This window comes from Neophocaena asiaeorientalis, unplaced genomic scaffold (genome assembly GCF_003031525.2).
Source record: "Neophocaena asiaeorientalis asiaeorientalis breed wild unplaced genomic scaffold, Neophocaena_asiaeorientalis_V1.1 scaffold388, whole genome shotgun sequence".
NCBI lineage: Eukaryota > Metazoa > Chordata > Mammalia > Artiodactyla > Phocoenidae > Neophocaena > Neophocaena asiaeorientalis.
Genome location: NW_020172738.1, coordinates 763,432 through 784,600, shown reverse-complemented (window position 1 = coordinate 784,600; position 21,169 = coordinate 763,432). Strand labels below are relative to the sequence as shown.

The 21,169-nt window shown below is 48.2% G+C and overlaps 1 protein-coding gene across 4 annotated transcripts in view; it reads left to right on the top strand.

Moving 5' to 3' along the window:
* Positions 1–21,169, top strand: part of DIS3L2 (DIS3 like 3'-5' exoribonuclease 2) — a 370,907-nt gene that overhangs the window by 327,942 nt on the left and 21,796 nt on the right. For all 4 annotated transcript variants that reach the window (XM_024740590.1, XM_024740587.1, XM_024740591.1 and 1 more), the window contains one exon: positions 4,161–4,240. In XM_024740590.1, coding sequence (XP_024596358.1) covers positions 4,161–4,240 — 80 coding nt within the window. The remainder of the gene's footprint in view (positions 1–4,160; positions 4,241–21,169) is intronic.

Below are 21,169 nucleotides of genomic sequence, written 5' to 3'. Positions count from 1 at the left end.
ACAGTCCACTCTCCTTCAATCCCGCATCCTGGTAGCCAGTCCCATTCCGTTCCATTCACCTTGGCTCTTCCCAGCCACTCTCCAGTTTGCTGAAAGAGTTAACACCCATGATCCCCACTTCCTCACGCTCTGCTCATTTGTCAGCCCGTCACGCCCTGACCTCTGCTCCCACCGCTGTCCTGAGGGTTCTCGTTGCTAAATCCAGCGGATTCTTGGTTCAGATGCTCGTTCCTCTCGTTCTTCTCTTACTTGACCTCTTAGAAGGATTTGACGCCGCTGAGTGCTCCCTCCTTACGACGTGTTCCCGCCTTGGCTCCTGTAACGTCATAACTTAGAACACCATGGCTACCCCTTCTCAGTGTCTGTGTCCAGCTCTTAAATGTAGCTGTTCTATCGAAAACCTCATTTTCACTCAACATACTCTCTCAGGACCATCTCATCCGCTCCAGTGGCTTCAGTTGCCATCTGTCTTCGCATCCAAAGTTTCCCAGACCTGTACCTCCAGGTTACGGTCTTGCTTATAAAATTCAGAATTGTTTACACAGCTGCCTACTGGTCACCTCCACTAAGATACCTCTTGGGCACCTTAAAATCAGCACTCCTGGCCCTGCCATTCCTCCTTATCACGGGAAGCATCTACCTGGCTCTCCAAGGCAGAAACCCTTAGACATTCATTGTCTTTGGCTCCTCTCTCTTTTGCAGACTTTATTATCTCTGGGCCATCACCAAGTCCAAAATTCTGGTAAGGTGGCAAGAACACAGGTTCTGGTTGAAATTCCAGTTCTAATTGTGGTTTGAACAAATTACTTCACCTTTTTCCAACTCAAGTTCCTCACCTATGAAAAGGAAATAGTAATACCGAATTCACATGGCTGTGGTCACGGGGTACTTCTCTGGCGGTCCAGTAGTTAGGACCCCACACTTTCACTGCCGAGGGCGCGGGTTCGACCTCTGGCCGGGGAACTAAGGTCCCACAAGCTGTGCGGCACGGCCCCAAGAAAACCCAAAAACATAAAAACAAAATAAAACAAACAAAAAACCAAATGGTTGTGGTCAGGATAAAGGAAAGCCTTTACTTGGTAGGCTTTCAATAAATATGAGGGCTCTTCTGTCCCATTTCCTCTCTCCCCATCTCCATCACCACCTCTGCTTACTCACCTTATTGTTGAATTGGTGTACATATAGTTTCTTGACCTTGAGAATCCCCCAGGAGTGAAGTTTCCCATAATTCCTACATGACTAAGGACAACAGCCTATATCTCGTCATGCTTCTCATAAAGACTTTGGAAAATGCAAAAAAAGTAAAGCAATCACTGTTGCCATTTTGATATCGTTCCAGTCTTCTGTGCGTTCTTTGTTCTTTTTTTAATGTAGTTTCTTCCTGTTTAATTAAGTACACGTCCTGCTGCTTTTCATCTAATCCAGATACTTTCCCAGGTTAACAAAAGTTCTTCATAAACAGTTTAATGGCTGCCTGCTATCCTGCATGTGACTACAGTATGGCTTATTTAACTATTTTGCTATTGTTGGTTTTTTAGAGTCTTTCCAGTAAATAATACTGAGGTAAACAGTTTTGCAAAAAAACCCCCACTTTTCCTCCTACGTTCATAATAATTTTTCTAAGCCATAAATTCATAACTTGAATCACTGAATTGAAGGATTTGAAAATTTCTAAGCAGTGCAGTCTGAAGTGGACTAAATGAATATAGGCCTTACCTTAACTACAAAGAGGGAAGTAAAGAAAAAAGGGTTGTAATTAACAGATATTTTTAAATAATTGTTTTCTGTTTTACTGAAAGAGGGCTTGGAAGATCCAAGCAGTGCTCTGTGGGGAAAACACGCCTTTGACTTGAAGTTCCTGGGTCCATGATGGTAAAGGAGGGCTTGTTTCTGTTTTTGTATTTTCATCTGGGTCAGTGAGAGGACAGACCATTCCTACAAGCTCGTTTCCCTCTAAGGAAGAGAAAAATCATCCAGCATCTAATGATACAGGTCATTAGTTGTGTCAACAGCCTTGCAGTTAAACAAAAAAAAAAAAGTTGTAACAATGTATCTTCCTAACGTGCAGTTAATTTTAGTTAACACTTCCCTGGAGATTTTCATTTTTTAATTTAATTTAACTTATTATTAGTTTGTTTGGCCTCGCGGTGCAGCTTGAAGGATCGTAGTTCCCCAACCAGGGATTGAACCCGGGCCACCACAGTGAAAGCACCAAGTCCTAACCACTGGGCCACCAGGGAATTCCGTCCCTGGTGATTTTTAAACCCAGTGAATTTGTAAATCTAGTGAATGGCCCTGCATTTGGAAATGTTAGAGCTGCCATAGCCAACTGGGCTCTAGCAGGACACACACAACTCACTGAGCTCGGGCTTCCCAGCAACACCCGAGCGCTCCCCTCAGAATCCAGAGGGGGGTTTTTTGTGTTTTGTTTTTTTTACATCTTTATTGGAGTATAATTGCTTTACAATGGTGTGCTAGTTTCTGCTTTATAACAAAGTGAATCAGTTATACATATACATATGTTCCCATACCTCTTCCCTCTTGCGTCTCCCTCCCTCCCACCCTCCCTATCCCACCCCTCCAGGTGGTCACAGAGCACCGAGCTGATCTCCCTGTGCTGTGCGGCTGCTTCCCACTAGCTGTCTCCCTTACGTTTGGTAGTGTATACATGTCCATGCCTCTCTCTCGCTTTGTCACAGCCCACCCTTCCCCCTCCCCATATCCTCAAGTCCATTCTCTAGTAGGTCTGTGTCTTAAATACTGTATGCTAACACATATATATGGAATTTAAGGGAAAAAAATGTCATGAAGAACCTAGGGGTAAGACAGAATCCAGAGCTTATTACCAGATTCCTTGTTCCTGACCTTCCCTAATCAGGAAAAGCTACTGAGTGCCTCAAAGTTAACATGTCCAGGACTTCCCTGGCGGTCCAGTGATTAGGACGCTCTGCTCCCATTGCAGGGTTGCAGGGGGCACGGGCTCGATCCCTGGTCAGGGAAGATCCCACATGCCTCGTGGCACAGCCAAAAAAATGTTAACATGTCCAGAACCAGACTTTGGACTCTCTACCCATCCCCGCATTCAGTCTTCTCACTCAGCAATGAAACCACCACCTGCCTGGTTGTTTAAATCAAAAACTTGAACCATCCTTGATATCTTCTTTTCTGTCCTCACCACTCCCCAACACCAAATCCATCAGCATATTCTGCCGATTCTACTTCTAAAAATTTACTTGAGATCTCAAATTGTCCATTTCTCTCCATCTTGCCCAACTGCCCTCTCGTCCCAGCCCGTATCACCGCTCACCTGCACTACTCGGTAGCCTCCCACGGGGCTCCTACTTCTGCTCTGTCCTCTACAATCTTTTCTCTATGCAGTAGCTAGAGGGATCCTGCTAAAACTTAACTTTGGTAATGTCACACACCTGCTCCTTAAAACATGTCAGAGGCTTCGCTTTGCTAGTAAGGTAAAGGCCAAAAACTCTAACATGGCTGAGAAGGTCCTGTGTACCCTGCCCTGGCCTTCCTCTCCAGCATCGTTGCCCACCATTTCCCCATACACATCCTTCAGTTCCTGCAACTCCTGCACCGAGGGCTCTATACATGTTATGTTCTCTGCTGAGGAGGACCCTCTTCTCTCCCCATCCATCCTTTCCACAGTCTAGGTAACCCCTCCTTCCCACTTTCCCAGTCTAGGTCAGGTTATTTACTTCTATAGAAACATGGGAGGTTTTTTCCTTCTTTAGCGAACCTATTTCCAAGTTTCATATATATAAAAGAAGTTTTTCCATTCATCAGCATAATTATGTGATTGATGTCTGTCTCCTCTACTAGACCATAAGATCCTCTCTGCTTACTGTTCACTGTTCTTTCCCCATCAGCTAGCTCAGTGTCTGGCACAAAGTAGGTGCTTAATAAAAAAAAATCGGTTGCATGCTAACTGAAGAAGTCAAGTCCTGGTAACAGTCCTCCTTGACAACAGTGTCCCCGTAAGGTGTGGGCTCTTCCCAGAGCGGGCAGACCCGGGTTCTCCACAACACATCATCTTGAGGGAGTGTGATTTCACTTGTCTTGCTGTTGTTGTTTTTCATTTCAGCTGTCAGAATGAATAGAGCATGCTACCTGAAACTTACTTGTTTTTCTCTTCTCTCCTTATTCAGCTAAAGCTTGCTTTTACTCTGGACCACGAGACAGGATTGCCTCAAGGATGTCACGTCTACGAGTACCGTGACAGCAACAAGTAAGTCACTCTGTGGGAAAGAGTGTCAGCTCACCATGTCCTGCAGAGGTAGCATCCATAGCCTTCCTTACACTGGGCTTCCCCGACAAAGGGATTGTCAGGGAGGGAATCACACTTTTTGTGACTGTACTAGAAAATAGCTGGCACAAAAATGTTTCTCCTGTAAAATCTCTTTTGCCCTTCAATATAGGACTTGGAATACTTGTGTAGGAGCAGGTGTAATGTATTAGAAGTCTATTTCAAAGCACAGCCTCCTTTCCAGGCTCCAGCTCCTCTAGATACTCCCCTACCCACTTCATCTCCACTCACGCGCTTGCTAACTGGGTTCACTGTGTGACTTTGGCTTTTGTTGTCGTTCAGTCTGACTAAACTGTGTTTATGGGTTTGTTGTGATACTCCACCTTGTGAATTTTTCTTTCTTTCTTTCTTTAAAAAAGTTTTTTAAATTTTTAAAATATTTTTTATTGGAGTATAGTTGACTTACAATGTTGTGTTATTTTCAGGTGTACAGTAAAGTGAATCAGTTACACGTATACATATATTCACTCCTTTTTTAGATTCTTTTCCCATATAGGTCATTACACAGTATTGAGTAGAGTTCCCTGTGCTATACAGCAGGTCCTTATTAGTTATCTGTTTTATATATAGTAGTGTGTATATGTCAATCCCAATCTCCCAATTTATCCCTCGCCGCCCCCTTACCTTGGGGATTTTAGAGTCGGGGTACTTCTGGGTGCTTACAGAGGTTTAAGTTGGGGCCTTATTAGAAAGGTGGCGCCTGGCATAGTTTTATACACCTCTTCTCTTCATCACGGACTGCCTCCTTGACTGTGTATTTTTGTCTGTGGGCCAGTGAAAGTGGTGATGAGTGAGATAAAGGGCGTGTGCCCTGATGATGACAAGGACTGATGAATGGTGAGGGCAGCTACCCTTGGGCTCCTACTGTGTGTTAGGCACAGTCCAGGGACACTACGTTTGTCATCCCACTTAATTCTCATGGTAACCTGAAGAGTTTTCTTTTATTGTTGTTGTACTTGCAGAAGCTGAGGTCTAGGGGATGTATGTAACTTGTTCAAGGTCACTTGCCACAGCTGTGTGAGGCAGCGTCAGCGTTATCACATTAATTCGGGGAAGAAAATAGATGAAAGGCAATTGATGTCCCAAGTTGCTACTTTTGGAAACCTCATTGATGACAAGAATAGTCCCAACCTGGACTCAAGGACTAATTGTTTGAATATCCAACTGTTTAATTTTATCCAGTGGAAGGATCAAATAGGCACAGGCCAGTGGAGTCATACATTACCTTCCAGAAGAGAAACTCGCGTCTTCCTCAAGAGCTCATGCTCTGTTATGGGTGGAAGATGGGTTACTGTGTGCCTTTGTGACCAAATTTCCATTCAGATTATTTTCAAGGCATTATTCCTCTTCGTAATTTATCTTTAGGAGGATGCTATCGTCAGCTATCGTGTACCCTCAATTCCCACCAAGTTAATCATCCAGAAAAAGTTGACCAAGCATCCTTTAACACCATCATCCCTCCTCTTGGATGGCACTGTTTCTGGGAGACAGTTACAGGATTTCTAGGCCATTGTGTCAGAGATACAATCTCAGCTTCTGATAATGCGTAGTTCAGTAGAGAAGTAGGGCTAGACTTCTCTGGGGTCAGGACTGACGGGGACAGGTGAGCGAGTCCCTCGGTGGCAGGGGCGAGCATTGTTAGGGAGTGAGAGAATTGGAAGCGATAAGCCTTCCTTGTCAGCGCTGCCCTGAGCTCCCTGATGCTAGCTGGGTGGCCGTGGATGGCAGCCCGTCACATGACAGATTGTGGCCGCAGAAACACAGTGGTGTCAGGCTCAGGGGTGTTTACATACTCCAGTTCTGGCCTGACTCTCTGCTCTTTGGAAATAAGGTTGGCAGAGTTTTTGTTCAGTGGGAGAAGGGCACCAGCTTTAAGTTCATGTCTGAGCAGTTCAGAGGTCCGGTGACAACAACTTACATTGTCTTTAAAACCTATCGGAGAAAATAACCTAACTCTGTTTCTTGGCCTAATTCCCAACTCCTAGCATATTATCAGAATAAGCAATGCAGGAGATAATGTAGGAGTTGTAAGTATTGATAAGCTTTGGACCAAAGACCTGTAAAAGAAAGCCTTTGTGTAGGAAACTGGGTAGGAGCCATGATCTCGGAAAGTATGCCTATCAGATGCCTCAGTGGTCCCTCCCTACCGTTCTCTCTTGCTAGAGGCAGTCTTGGAGTTTATTCTCAACCCGTGGACAAGTTTTCTAACCTCCCCGAGCTGCAGGTTTCTTCTTCTGTTAAGAACATTGGGACTAATGATAACTCTTCTGGCATGATTGTCATGGGGATTGAACGGGAAGACATTGCCGCCGGCCTAGCACGTAGAATGCCCACAGTAAATGTTGACTGCCTCTCCTGAAAAATCGTCTCAGAAAAATCCTCATGACTTCGCTTCTGTTTTCCCAGTGCCAGCAGGGCTGCATCCCTGCACCGTGGCTGCAGCTGGCAGAGTTTTGAGTAGGGAAGAGGCTGGTGCACGGTCCTCTGACAGCCCTCAGCTGTGAGCGCTCTGTCCGAAGGCAGCCTCCCCTCCCCACCGTGAACTGTGAAGTCAAGCATGGAGAACCCCATGAGCTTGCCTGCGACTTTCTCCTCTCTCCCAGGCTCTGCCCTGTGTTCCTCTGTTTACTTTTAGGGACAGTTCCCTCGACTACCTGAATCTCAACATTGGTGTTTAGGAAATGAGGAGATTCCAGCCCAGGCCCTAAGGGGCCCATGTTGTCTCAGCCAAGTTACATGAAGGCAACGGCAGCAGAGAGATGAGGTTCTACATATAAAAGAAATTAGCTGAATATTAGTTGGGTACATGTAATAACTGAAACTACCGCTTTTATCTGGGTATTCCCTGCAGTTAATTTGTAATCATTTTCGTATTTATCCCTGCCAAATCAGTCCATCAGCAAAGAAGTTTTTCTGAGTAAGTACTGTGGCGCTCGGTAGTTCTCCCCAGTGGCCTTTTCCTATTAAATGGAGTAGTCCTGAAAGTAGGCACTCCACTTTTATACTTCCTGGACTCTCGTGTCAGCTTCCTTTCCTGGAATATCCTAGTAGCCCCGATCCGTGACTCTATGTCATCCCGTTCTTCTCCGTCAAGAAGCTCGTTTAGCCTCTGTGCTCCAGGGAGGACAGGCCCTGGGACTTGTCCATCTCTGGTGGGACTTAGGCTCTGGAGGGCACGGCTCTCAGGTAAGCATTCTTAAAGCTCTGAGGTCATTAGGGGAAAGAAGCTGAGGCACCTGTTGTGCCTCAGGTTTGATTAGTAAAGCTCTTCTCCTTGAATTATTCTGCCAGCCTCCCAAACACTGTTCGAATCTGCATCTAAGAGGTGTGAGGCTCCGGCCTCCCCACCACCCTGACAGGTACTGCCAGCTGCAACCCACAGACCTGGGGACCACCTTCTTTTTCCCTGCTGCAGAAACTTCACCTGCCTTTAATATGCATGTTAAATCCAGTGAATCCAGAACTGGTTGAAAGTCATGTTTTTCCAGTTAGGGCTTGGAGGTCTCTTCAGAGAGCAAAGAACAGGCCTAAAAGTGTGAACAAGTGATTCATGAGAATTCAGTTCAACATTTATTAAGCCCCTACTCCATACAATGTATTGTGCGAGGCACTAGGGAGACAGAGATAAATGGGGCCTGGTCTGTGACCTCAAGGAGTTTGTGTAAATAGAAGGCGGCACTGCAGCACCCTCCAGGGTGCGCTTCAGCGGTAAGAGTTGAGAGCCGTGGGAACAGTACTGAGGCCAGTGACTGCTTCTGACTTGGGAGCAACTCTGGATGGTGGCACCCTGCACAGACAAACAGCTTTGTCCACAGTACTCCCCACCGTCCTCCTCTTCACCACCAGGACGGCCGAGCCTGTGCAAAATGCCCTCCCTGCCTTTAGCTCTTTCACCTCCAGCGCGTCCACTCTGCAGCCTGAGGGAGCTTTACGTGCCTTTTCATTCTGGTTGCTTTTGCGACGTTACTTTTGTCTTCGATGTTCTGCCATTTTACTACGTTACGTCTAAGAGTAGATTCATCTGTACAGCTTAGGACTCAGTGTAGTTCTTCCCGTTTTGAAATTATCTATTTTCTGTCTTATTCTCCCTAATCTGTTCTTTTGGAGCTCCTGTTAGAAACCTACCATCTTATTCTTTCTCTTTTTCCTCCTCCTTTTCTGCCAGTACTGCACCGTGGGGCACATCCTCAAAAATGTCTGTCGGTTTACTGGTCTCCTTATAGCTGTTTATAATCTGCTCTTGGATACCCCTTCCTGATTTGGGTGTTTAGTTTTAATTTTTAGAAGTTCCGTTGGGAGCTTTTTAAAATCAGCCCATTATTTTTTTTTTAACTGTTCTTTTTTTCCTGTCCTAGTTTTTCACTATGATTTCTATTCCTTTCATCTCTTCCAGTTATTTTGATTACACTCATTTTATAGCCTCTTTCTGACTGTTCGCTTATTTCTAGTTCTAAGGGTACCAGTTCTCCCATATGTAGTCTCTATTGACTTGCCTTTACGGTGGTTCATTTTTTCACACGGTTTGTTCTTTTTCATCAGGAGATTGTCTTAAGCAGGGATTGTGTTCACTGTGAGAGTCCCCTATGCCCCCGGTTGTGGATGCATTCTTTCACTGCCTTTGCCATTGTTCTGCCATGATCCTGGGAGTTCTGTAGGTCTTCTGCCAGTTTGGTGTTAGCCTCTTGGCTTAGGATTCCCAGAACCCGGGTAGTGTGCATTCAGCCTCGACACACACATGCGGTACAGGCTTGGGATCCCGTCCCACAAAGGAGCGCCTCCCCTCCGCGCCATATACAGACATTCCTCTGGGCTGTGAGAAAGGTCTTCCTGGTCCCTGTTCAAAGACCAGCAGCCCTTCCTGGATCCTGGCTTTCTGCAGGGCTTTCAGTTCCAGTTCCCGGCCAGGTCTTCTCCCTCCTGTGGGCACGAAAACCTTAACTCCTATAACTGTATCAAGGTCTCATACCCCCGGCCCTCCTTTGCTATGGTAATGATTATGGCTTTGACTTAGTTTCCTCTTCATTTCAAGTAGCTGGGAATTTTCCCTTCTTTCTTTAATGCTCAGTCCTAGATTATTCTTTTGGTATATCTTATCCATCTTTTCTTTGTGTTTGTGTTGGGAAAAAGGTCCACATCAGTTCAGTTTACCATCTTGTCAGAACCAGAAGTCTAAAGAAACTTTTGAAGATGTGAGTCTGATTACTCATTCGTTCAACAGGCATACAGAGAGTTTCTGCTGGGTACCAGTACAGAACTAGTCACTGAGGCTGCAGAGCTGAATAAACACTCGCGTGGCCCTCAGGGGCTCATAGGCTAGAGGAAGGGACTGGGCACCCATCACCAGAAGACAGCTCTGTGATTAGACGCTTACCTGCTCCAGCGTACCCCACATTCCATCCTGCCAGACCATCTTGAGTCTGCCGCATGCAAGGTGTCTCTGTGTGACCGTGCCATGCCCCGTTTCTAGAACACCGCTGTTTCCCACCGCCCGCTCACACCCATCTGGGTAATCTCTACTTCTCCTTCCACTCTCAGCCAAGTATTACTTCTTCTGGGAAGCCATTCCAACCCCTGACAACCATCACGAAAGGCTGAGGCACGAGTGCCTTCTCCGCAGTCCTCTGCCACACCTGTCCGCTTCTGCTTCTGCTTCAGCACTCATCACAGTGCACTTCAGGCACTGGTTTACTTGGCTCCTCCTTCCTCTACGCTGAGTCCTTTTAAGGTCAAGGCCTTGTTTTGTGTATTATTTCAGTACCCCTAGTGCCTAGCCCAGGGGTTGGGAGACCTAATTGAATCCTTTTAGAGAGGGAACCTGGCTACGCAGCCTTTGTCTTTCCAGCCTCTGTCTTTTCATTTTTTGTGGGATTATCATGAGGGAAAACGGTTTCCTTGGATGGTTTATGCATTCTGAAGAACTAACACATAGAAGAAAGAGACTGCAAACATTTGATTTAATTCTGTAAATATAGTAGTAATTGCAGTTATTTACATCACTACCTACCATTTTTTGCCTGATAGGAGGGCATAGTAATAATTATAAAGAGCATTAAATATGCCAAGCAGACTTGCAGAAGCTGAGTACAATTGCAAGGCTGCACTTTGTTGACGACCTGTAGAGTTTCTGATCCATGTAGCATAATAGTGATAGGAGCTACCACCTCCTGAATGCCCACAACTCACCAGCACTGGGCTAGGGGCTTACCCAAGTTATTTCTAGTTTCAAAACCATTCAAGACAGATCTTATTTTTATAGTTTTACAGATTTCAAAAAAGTCAAGGAGGTTATATTATTTTCACAGTTTTACAGATTAAATAAAATAAAAACAAAACCAGGCTGAGAGTCAGAGAGGTTAGCCTGCCCTAGGTCACACCATGGTCAAGAGCAGAGCCTGAATTTTCCTCTAGTTCTAGCAGATTCCAAAGCCCATTCTGGCCTGCCCCTGTGAAGGAGAGGGATGGGGAAAGGGGGCTGGGCAGGCAGAGTGTCAGCCCACGGTGCTGTTCTCAGGTCCCACAGGGGCGGGCCTGCCTCAGGACCCCTGCCGTGCCCAGTCACCCCTGGGCACAGGGATCCAGAGGGCCAGGGCCGTTTTCCCGGACGGGGCTTCTTGTGGGCAGCCACAGCCCACCCCTTGCCCTGCACAGATCCATTTCTCCGCTCGTGTGGGGAGCAACTTCTCTGTGGCTCCCGTGGCCTCTGTTCCCGAGGAAGAGCTTAGAAAGGACATGCTAATGGGACAGACTACCACCTCTGCTGCCCATTCAGAATTCTTCTCACCTTCAGCCAGCACCTCAGCAGGTCTTGGCAGCTTAGCTGGTGGTGTGACTCAAAACTTCACTGGGAGGTTCTGAGCCCTTGGTTGTCATACCTTCTCAGGACAGGGTTGACACATATGTCCATGTGTCTGTTCACAGTCGGGCAAGGGAGCACAGGAGAGTCCCTCCCCACCATGATGCGACTCCTCCTCTCATCTGCTGACCCCTGGATGCACAGCGGGAAGAATCCTGGCAGTAGCATCACTTGTAGTTCAGAGGGACCCTTGTTGTGTTACCCCTGGCCTGAGCTACCTTGGGTTCTATCACCCCCATAGGCGTTAATGAGCCCAGCTCTGTGACTGCCTCTTCTGCTGTCCTTGGTGGCCCGCAAATCTCCTACCAATCTCCTTAGCAATGCTGGTGTTCCTCTCACCAGCACACTTCTGATGATCCTGGAGAAGGGGGTGTCCGGTGGGCCCCCCCACAGTCCATAGGCCTCCGCTAGGTCTTCTGGACCCAGCCTGTTTCTCCCTTCCCCAGCTGCCTGCCAGGGCAGCTCACGCCCTTCCACTTTGCTCAGCCTTAGCTGTCACTGCCTGCAGGCCTCTAAGGACCACTGCAGCAGCGAGTTTGCCCCGTCCCCTAGGGTCTCTGAAAGGGTGCTGAATCCCACATCCCAAGAAAATTCGCCCCAAACAGTGAATTCTTGCTCATGTCATCTCCTGGCCCCTTTGATGAAGGCCCTCAAATCCCGCTAGCTCATCCTTCCCACTCTTGGTATATAATCTCTTTCTGCCTTAGCAAGCCCAGCACATCCCCAGCCCCATTTCCCTGACATTTAAACCTAGTTACGGGCCTTGAAGCCCCAGAAATGAGGTGGGGGATGCAGGGTGGGCCCCCTGCGTGTCTTACAGCACAGGGTGTCACTAGCCGTCCGCAGGGAGTGTGGCCACCTTTCTGTAAGCTGCCTCTGTAAGAGGCCCTCTGGCTCTCCGGCTTAGCCTGCAGCTGCTGGTTGAGGGCCCTCAGCCTGTCACCGTCTCCCTGCTGGGCACCGTGTGCCTCACTTCATGGTCCTGGTAGACGCTGCACCACCCGGGCTCTCAAATGCTTGAATCAACACGGTCGAGCAAAGGCTTTTTCCCGGGTCACCACTGGTGAGTCTTTGAGCAGCTGGGCCACTGCTTTGTGCCAGGGATTCTCCATGCCCCACGTTCGACTCAGAAGAGTGTCATCTCTGCCCACTGGGTAGTAAGCGAGCCAGGCCCCAAACTCCATCTCTTTGCCTCTCTCTCAGACCCACTCCAGTACCACTGTGTTAACGCATCAGGTCTGCTGAGAAGCAGATGCCAGGACAGGATTAGAAGGGGAGAGAAGAGGAGAAGGCAGGCAGGAAGAGAGTCTTCAGATCTTGACACAAGCTCAGCCCCTGTGGAGGAGGGCATAGGAGGAGGACTGGGTAGGAAGAGTCTTGGGCTGCAGCCCAGTTTTAAGAAGGTTCAGCCAGACTGATGGGAAGTCCTGGAACCAGAGTCACCTGCTGGAGAAGCCTCACATCCTGCAGGTCCTTCGAGTACTGAGTCACCGGCTGGGAGCAGCCCTCGGGAAGTGTGGCCTTGGTGTCAGTGCAGTGGTGGGTCAGGGGCTGTGGCTGGGCCACCAGGCCGTTTGTGCTCCCGTGGCAGGAGAGCTGAGAGGTGCCTTTTCGTGGCCACCGCACTCGGGCAGGAGAAAGAGCAGGGCTCCTTGATAAAGCCCTGCATCTAATTCGTTTCCTCCTCTGCTTGGTTCGCGTCCTCTTCCTTCACCTAAATAAGCAGATGGAATATTTCCCAGCAGCCCTGACAACTTCAGACCAACACTAACACTTCCCAGTGTTCCCAGTACTTTGGAAATGACACTGTGTGCCTGCACCTCGGACCTGATGCCAGTTCCTCAGGCTAAGGAGTGGTGTTACCTGAGAGCCTCCAGACCTCCCGCTGACACTGCCAGGTTAGAATGAAGAATGCCTTCCTTGTTCCTGGTGAAGCCCTTGGCTAGGAGAAAGGAGAGCTGGAAATCAAGGGGGAGGAGGAGGGCTTTTGGGGAAATCGGAGGCAACTCAGCCAGAGGAAGGTGCCAGAAGTGACCTCGTGGGAGCAAGCCGGCGGCTGCAGTGGGCGTCTTGGAGTCGGCCGCTTGCGCTGCAGGTGGGAGCTCACTGTTTTCCACCGCAGCCTTCAGTGTCGGGCTTTGGTGTGATGCAGGCATGACTCCTGCTTAAGCTGCTGGAATCAAGACGGTGATCAGTGAGGGATGCGCTTCTCCACTTCCACACCGTGCAGAGAGATGGTGGGAGGCTCCTGTTCCCTCCCACCACCTCACTCCGTGCAGCAACAATAATGGTATCCTGGGTGCCAAAATGCAGTGTTTCATTTGACCTGAGTTTTCCCTATAGGAAGGGAACGGGGTGAGTATGAACACTCCCACTTATAGAAAGGGAGGCCAGTTCCCCTAGTGGTGCTACAGCTCAAGCTGTAAACCAGAGGTAGAGCCAGCAGGCTTCTCCCTGGGGTACGGCCTCAGCCATGTGATACACGGCAGGGGTGGGGCCTGGAACAGCCACGGAGTGATGCTGAACTTGCCTGTGGGTCCTGGGCAGGGAGGGCAGCAAGGCCTGGGTCAGCGAGACTGCCTTCTGTGTAGCTTGCATTACCATTGGGTTACAGTCACCCAGTCTCCCACACATGTAATGCAGCCCACAGGTGGCCAGGGCAGGGAAGCTCTTACTCAGCTGTGTTGAGTCAGCACCCTTTCCCTACGTCTTGGGAGAATGGGGGGGTGGGGTGCGGTGGAGCCTGAAGCCATGCTGTAAAGCACTGAATTGTCTCATCAGAGGTTTCCTATGCTGCTGGGGCAGGGTGCTCAGCCCCTGATAGAAATTGCTAGCCCCTCGGCTCCTGCCGGCATTCTAAGGGCAGAACTGATCAGAGTGAGGAAATGTGGAAGCCAGAGGCAATGGGGAGATTATACTGGACAGAGGCCAGATGCAGACACATCATGCACACTGGTCCGTGTCTCAGCACGTAGTGTGACTTAATATCCACTCCACTATTTTCTTCCATAGTCCACACGCTGGAAAATAGATTCTTACATAAACTCACTTTGTGAAACTTATTTTTGAACTATGACATGCATAGAGAAAAGTGCACAAGTCATGTGCATCCAGTTCAAAGAGTATTAGCAAACAAACACACCCATGTAACTATCACCCACATCAAGAAATAGAACATTTCAGCACCCCAGGAGCTTCCAGCATACCCCTCTCTCCTCCAGAAAGGAATCCACCATCATTGCTTCTGACACTACAGATTAGTTTTGCCTGGCTTTGAACTTCATATAAACGGAATCATTCAGTGGCTTCTCTTTTGTGTCTGACTCTCTTCTTTCAGCGTTATGTTTTTGAGAATTCATCGTTGTTGCTGCATATAGTCCTAATTCATTCATTTTGATTGCTGTAAGTCTTCCTTTGTATGAATACATCGTAATTTATCCAGTCTGCATTAATTCAGTCAACATTTGAGGTTGTTATAGATAATTCTGCTTATACGTGTCTTTTGTGCACACATGCACATATCTCTTTTGAGTGTATACCTAGGAGTGAAACTACTAACTCAGAGAAAATACCCACTTCAGTGGATACTGCCAAATGATTTCCCCTAAGTGGTTGTACCAGTTCAACACTCCTGCCAGCAACATACGAGATTTCATATATTTATTGGCCGTTCGGCAGAATGCCTTTTCAAATTGTGTGCCCGTCATTCTTCTAGGTTTTCCATTTTTCTTGTTGACTTATAGTTCACTCTGTTCTGGGTGTGAGTCCTTTGTTGGTTATACGTGTTGGTATACATGTCTACTCAGTAGCTTGCCTTTTTACTCTCTTTGGTGGTGTTTAAATGAACAGAAATTCTTCATTTCAATGTAGTTCAGTGTATCGGGTTTTTTCTTTATGGTTAATTCTTCTTATATCCCATTTAAGAAAACTATATAAACATCATGAAGACATGTTTGGTATTAGAGTTCTCCAAGAAACAGAACCAGTAGGAGGTATATATATATTATTTATTTATTTATTTATTTATTTTTCTATTTGTGTATATATATATATATATATATATATAAGGAGATTTATTATGAGGGATTGGCTCATGTGATTATGGAGGCTGAGAAGTCCCATGAGCTGCTGTCTGGTAAGCTGGAGAACCAGGAAAGTCAATGGTAACTCCCAGTCTGCGGGGAGGAGAAGATAAGACGAGAGGGCAAGCAGTGAGAGGAAGAACTCCCTCCTCACCCTTTGGCTCTGTTCAGGCCTCCCACGCTGGGGAGGGCAGTCTACTTTATCCAGTGCAAGTGCTCACAGACACACTCAGAAATAATGTTTAATCTGGGCACCCTGTGGCCCGTCCAGTGGACACAGGCAATTAGCCATCAACATGTTCTTACATTATCTTCTAGAAGCTCTATTGTTTTACCTTTTCTATTTTAGACCATAATCTACTCAGAAATGAGTTTTGAATATAGTACAGCAAGTTTCAGTTTGTCCCGTGTGGACATCTAATCGACCCAGCATCATTCCTACTGCTCCACAGGGCCACCTTGGTCAAAATGAAGGGTCTGTATCCGCACGGATCTGTATCTGCGCTCTGTCCCGTCTCGCTGATCTGCGTGTCTCTTCTTGTGCCGGTGCCACACGGTCTCAATCATTGTGCCTTTATTATAAGTCTTGGTATTCAGTAGAGTTAGACTTTTCCACCTTGCTGCTCCTCAGTAAAGGGCACCTAGCCTATTCTTGGCCCTTTCCATTTCCATGGAAATTTTAGAATCAGATTGTCAGTTGCCACACACATGCACACAGACTTGCTGGGATTTACACTGAGATCAAGTTGGGAAAAAATTAACCCTTTTATGATTGTCTTCTACTCCACAAACATGGTGTATCCCACTCTTTATTTAGGTCTTCTTTAATTTTTCTCAGTAACGTTTCATAAATTTTTATGCAGTGGTCTTCTTGATTATCTCCAATTAGATTTACTGCTAGGTATTTAATATTTGTGATACTATTTAAAATCGTATTTATAAATTTCCTTGTCTCTTTGTTGCTGATGTATGGAAAGACAGTTTATTTTTATTGACCCTGTATCCAGTGACCTTGCTAAATTTATTAAATTCAGATAATTCATCTGTAGATTTTTTCCGATTTTCTCTGTACCCAGTGTTGCTTGTTCCTTTCCAGTATCAACACCATTTGTGTCTTTTTCTTGCCTCGTAGCGCTATACAGTATTTAATGGAAGTGATGATAGCAGGCGTCCATGTCTTGTTCTTGATCTCAGAGGAAAGGGTTTTTACCACAAACTCACTTGTAAATTATGAAAACTTAACACTAAAATTCCCTTTTGTATACATTTGATTTTGCTTCTCCCCAAGTTGATCTTTCAATTCGAAGGTACTTCTAAGTTTGAAATGTGGCAGTGGTGGTTTCTGTATGTTAGGAGGTAGGCAGATGGCATATCACGAGACTGTGACTCCTTATTTTAACCTTGTGAGGAAGACTTGGCCTTGTCCGTTTTACAGACGGACAGCGTGGCTGATACAGCTGAGCAGGGGTTGTAACAGGTGGTGTCGGACCCAAAGCCCAGGCTGTTCTTACTACTCCCCGATTCCCTGGTAGAATATTGAATGTGTAACCCCCAAGGTCACAAGAAAATACCACATTTGTCATAGGTTTCCAAGAGGAGAGTTGCTAAGCTACTTCACAGGTACGCTGAACATCTTTTCCTTTTCCCTCCCCCATACCTCCTTATAGCAGTGTCATCTGCACATCCGTCTTTCTCTGGCTTCCGTTGTCATGGAAGCAAACTGGGGCAGCCAAGTGTCATGCCGAAAGGAGCCCTCCCTGCCTGCCCGTGCAGCCGCCCCTGCAGCTCTCCGCAGCCACCTGGCCGAGCCACCCACCAGGCTAGGCCTTTCCTGGCCTCTACTGCCATTTGGGCTTTTCTCTGATGCCAAGGAGGTGGGCGGTGAGGATTGAGGGCTTTCCTTCTGGTCAGGCTGCTTGGGTTGTTGGGTGGGACTGTGTGTTTTTAAACCCTCAAGCTGTCCCAATTTGAGGATTATGAACCCTATGCAGACACACAGAATCTTTCTCTGCTGAGGTTTGGAGAGAGGAAGGAAGAGTGCAAGGAGGGTAGAGACCCAAACAGGCCCAGGGCTGGCAGGGGCTTCCGCGGCCCGAGCCATGATGTGAGAGTGTCCCTTCCTGCCGCCCAAATAACTACCCAAGGATGACCCAAGACAGACAATTCTAGGCCACCAGGAACTCTCGAAACTAAATACTTTGCAACTCTCAAAGACCTTATAAAAGAGAGTTCCCTTGGTTGATTTAACACAGGGCTACATTAAGCAAACAGCGTTTTTTCCTTCTTGTTAAATTTCCTTTGCCGTTCCCTTTACTCATCTTTTTGCGATGGACTGCAACTGTGTCCATTCTAGGAACCTCCTAGGGCTGCAGCAATCCAGTGTGACTTGGAATCCTTCAGTTGTTTTTTTCCAAATGCTCTTTGAGCATATGGTGACATGATTTGACCAGTGAGAGAGGATGGGGAAAATTAGCATTTTTGTTTTCTCTGTACCTCTCTCTCTGCCATATATATACCTTTGTCAGAATTCCCTGGCACGATCTATGTCTTTTCTGCCACTCTGGGTATTTGTCCATCCACAGATTCCCATCCCCGTGGAAAGACTGCTCTTTGGCCCCTAAGGCTAACCTTTCTAAGTTGATGGCTCAGCTGTTTAGTTTTTAAACCCAAGGAGGGCTGTCCCTTTCCAAGACCTTGAGGAGTGCTAGAAGCTGGTGGTATTCAGGCCTGCCGGTGGGCTGCACCAGCCTCGAGGGCATGTTCAGTTACTTAAAGTAGCAAATGCCTCTGCCGTAAGCACCCTCTGTTGGGTGGCTGGAAGTCAGAGCCCAGGCCCAGGCCACAGAGGCCTGAGATACTCTGAGGGAGGTTCGCCCATGCAGGAAATGGGCCACAGGATTGCGTGTTGGCTCTAAGCCTGAAGAAAGGTGCCCATGGCTGGCGCCTCCTGCAGCTGCCTGGCGGGTAGCCAGAACGTGCTTGGCTCTCTCGCTTTTGGCTGTGCTCTCTGTGGGGAAGTGTTTCTGATCTGTCTTCACTGCCACTCCCCAGCTCTCTGGGGCATTGTGGCTTTTTCTTGGTGCTTGGGCAGGAAGCCTCCAGAGCCTGAGGGGGTTGCTGTGCTTGACGACAAAGGCCATGAGTGGGTAGAAATCACTTTATTTATCGAAGAGGAATTGAACACGATTACTCTCCCTTCTGAGCACACTTCTCCAAAGGTGGGCACTCAGGTGGGCAGAGACCTCACAGAGTGACCAGAGCAGGTGCCCAGCTCACGCCCGTTGAGTCAAGCAAAGAGCAAGTGGCCAACTTACGCAGCTGCTCTGAAAACCCACCCCAGCAAAGCCTAGCTGAGATGCGGAACACACAGCACGCCACTGACTGCAAGCTGCCCCCGGCCAGCCCCACATGACCCCACGACCCAAGGACGTGCCAGGGGCTGCTGGGCCAGGCTCCAAGGTTGAGGATGGGTGAGACACGGTGTCTGCCTTCCAGGCCCAGGAGTGGGCCAGTGTTGCAGAGAACGTGGCTCGTTTCCTGGGGTCGCTGAGGACCTCGCTCCCATCACCCTGGAACTGAAGGGCTGTGGGGAGCGCTCGGAGCAGGGCCCACCAAGCCAGCAGCACTGCGCTCTCCGGGCAGCGTTCCTCTCTCGGGCGTCCTCGCGATGGTGTCTCCCTCAGTGGTGGGCCAGCTGTGATCTTCTCTAAACACCTTCGTGTGTGAGCGCTCTGGAACGTCACAGAAGGAACGGCTCTTGTTTTAATTTATGGGCGTATTTTTTGCTTTAATGGTGTCCACTGGACATCATGTAGCCCTTTTTAATACTTTAGGGTTATTCACAATGTTTATATGGTGATACAGAAGCATTTTCCTTAGGCTCTACTGCGCTCTGCGGCTTTGCCGCTGCTCTAAATACTCCCAATACTGCCGTGTGCTTTCACTCGACTTTACTGAGGCCCTGCCTCAACTGTCTCTGTGTCCACCTTTACAGTCAGGGCCCGTTGTCACTTCTCTCCTGCTGTCCAGGAGACACCAGGAGCGCCCTCCCAGCCTGGCTGTGTGCGTGAGGCGCCATGGAGGTATGGCATCAGCCAGGAAGCCGAGTCTAGTAGTCAGAACTGTCCATCGAGAAGAGGAAAGGGTCTGAGTGGGGAGCGAAGGCGGGACTTCCCTGAGAGTCACACTCGACTCCCGGCTCCGGCACCTGTGCTGGCCCCCAAGGCCTGGTCTGTTGGTTGTTTGCTGGTTCTGCCCCACGTATCGGGTGCTCAAGATTGAACATGTGGTTGAGTTTTAGATAAGTGAGATGGCGGTGTACTTCCTAAATCAACTTGAACTGAATTGTTTAGTGCGTCTGTCATGTTGGGAAATTCTTCCTTAGTGCTAACAGCCCTCTGGTTTCATCTCAGTCTGTTTCCTCTCATTAATTAGTCTTCAGTGCAGACGAAAGACCAGTTAGCTGGTCGCCATCTTCTGTGTCGTAAATATTCCAGGAAACAGTCAGATCTTCAGTGTTCTGCTCTCGAAGCTGAAGGAAGCCTTCACGCCTCTCGGCTTTCTCCTGGTGTGTTCCCCAACTGTCAGGCTCATCAGACCTAACTCTTACGTGGCCTATGCGACCGTTTGCCTCCTCAGAAACGCCAGTACTTTGCTGTGTGTCCTGTGAGGCAGGCTCCACTAGGCTTCATGACCCATGAACTCCTTGCAATAGAATGGGGGAGGTTTTGTGGGTAGAGTGTGTGAAGGAATGCATGGAAAACCACTTTCCTCAGATCCTCTGAGGGATCCGTCGCCCAAAGTGCTGAGAACATTGCTGTGGGAACTCAGTAAATAAATGCCGAAGCAAAGAGCCGGTGTGTGACTAAGAAGATTCTCATGGGGCGGTAGGGGAGTGAGTATGTGTTTATCTCCTGACTCCCTAGGCCCAAGGGCTGGGACAGTATCTGTGTCCCAGCCCCGAGCACAATACCTGGAACGCTGCAGATGCCCAGCAAGTGCTGAGTGAACATCTCCAGGGCGTTGGCTGCATTCGCTCTGTGTTCTAGCATCCTTCAGTATTCTAATGACACCAGACTCTTGTCACCTTTAGGTTTTTATAATAATAATTACTAATGCTTATGGAATGCTTAACAACATGCCGGGCCCTGAGATGAGAGCTTTACGTAATGTGTCTCATTTAATCCTCCCCCTGAGGGGTGGAAAGTGAAGGTTAGGGAGGTTAGCCGTCCAGGTAACACAGGCCCTGTATGGTGGACCCCGCCCCCCCGCCTTCCCTCTTGACTTCAACAAGCAAGAGCACAAGAGGTTGCTGCTGCCCATCCACAGGGAGAAGCCTGCCCTCCTGCGCGCCCTTCCCATCCAGGCCAGACCGGGTCTCCATAGAGGCCTGAGGCCAGCGCTGGTCCGAGCCCTGATAAAGCTGAGCTCATGCCGGGGAACCACAGGAATCTTCAGGAAGCCCTTATATATTCAGAGTTGCGTTACTTGCCAGATGGATCATTTCCCACTGCCAAACTTAGAAAGCGACCCCTCGGAAATTCCTCAGTGTGGAAGGAAGGGCCCTGAGGACGTCTGCCCACGTGCCTCGTGGGCAGGGAATGCATTTGCCCGTTGTTTCCTAGCCCAGATCTAGACACCTTTCCTCTGCTTTACTAGCAAACTGTTGGACACCTGCTAGTGCCAGCTACTGGGCAATGAGAAAGATCCTCCCCCCCCCGAAGCACACAGCCCACAGAGGAAGACAGGTGTGTAAGGTAACATCCACAGGCGGTGACGAAGGCCATGGTGGAGGTGTGCGCCCAGTCTCTGCATGCAGTTGGCAGCGGACACCGCCCTGAGCTGTGCTCTGCCTGTAAGGTGAAACCAGCAGCCAAGTCTTTGTGTTGTTGCAGAATGACCAGATGGCAGTAATTC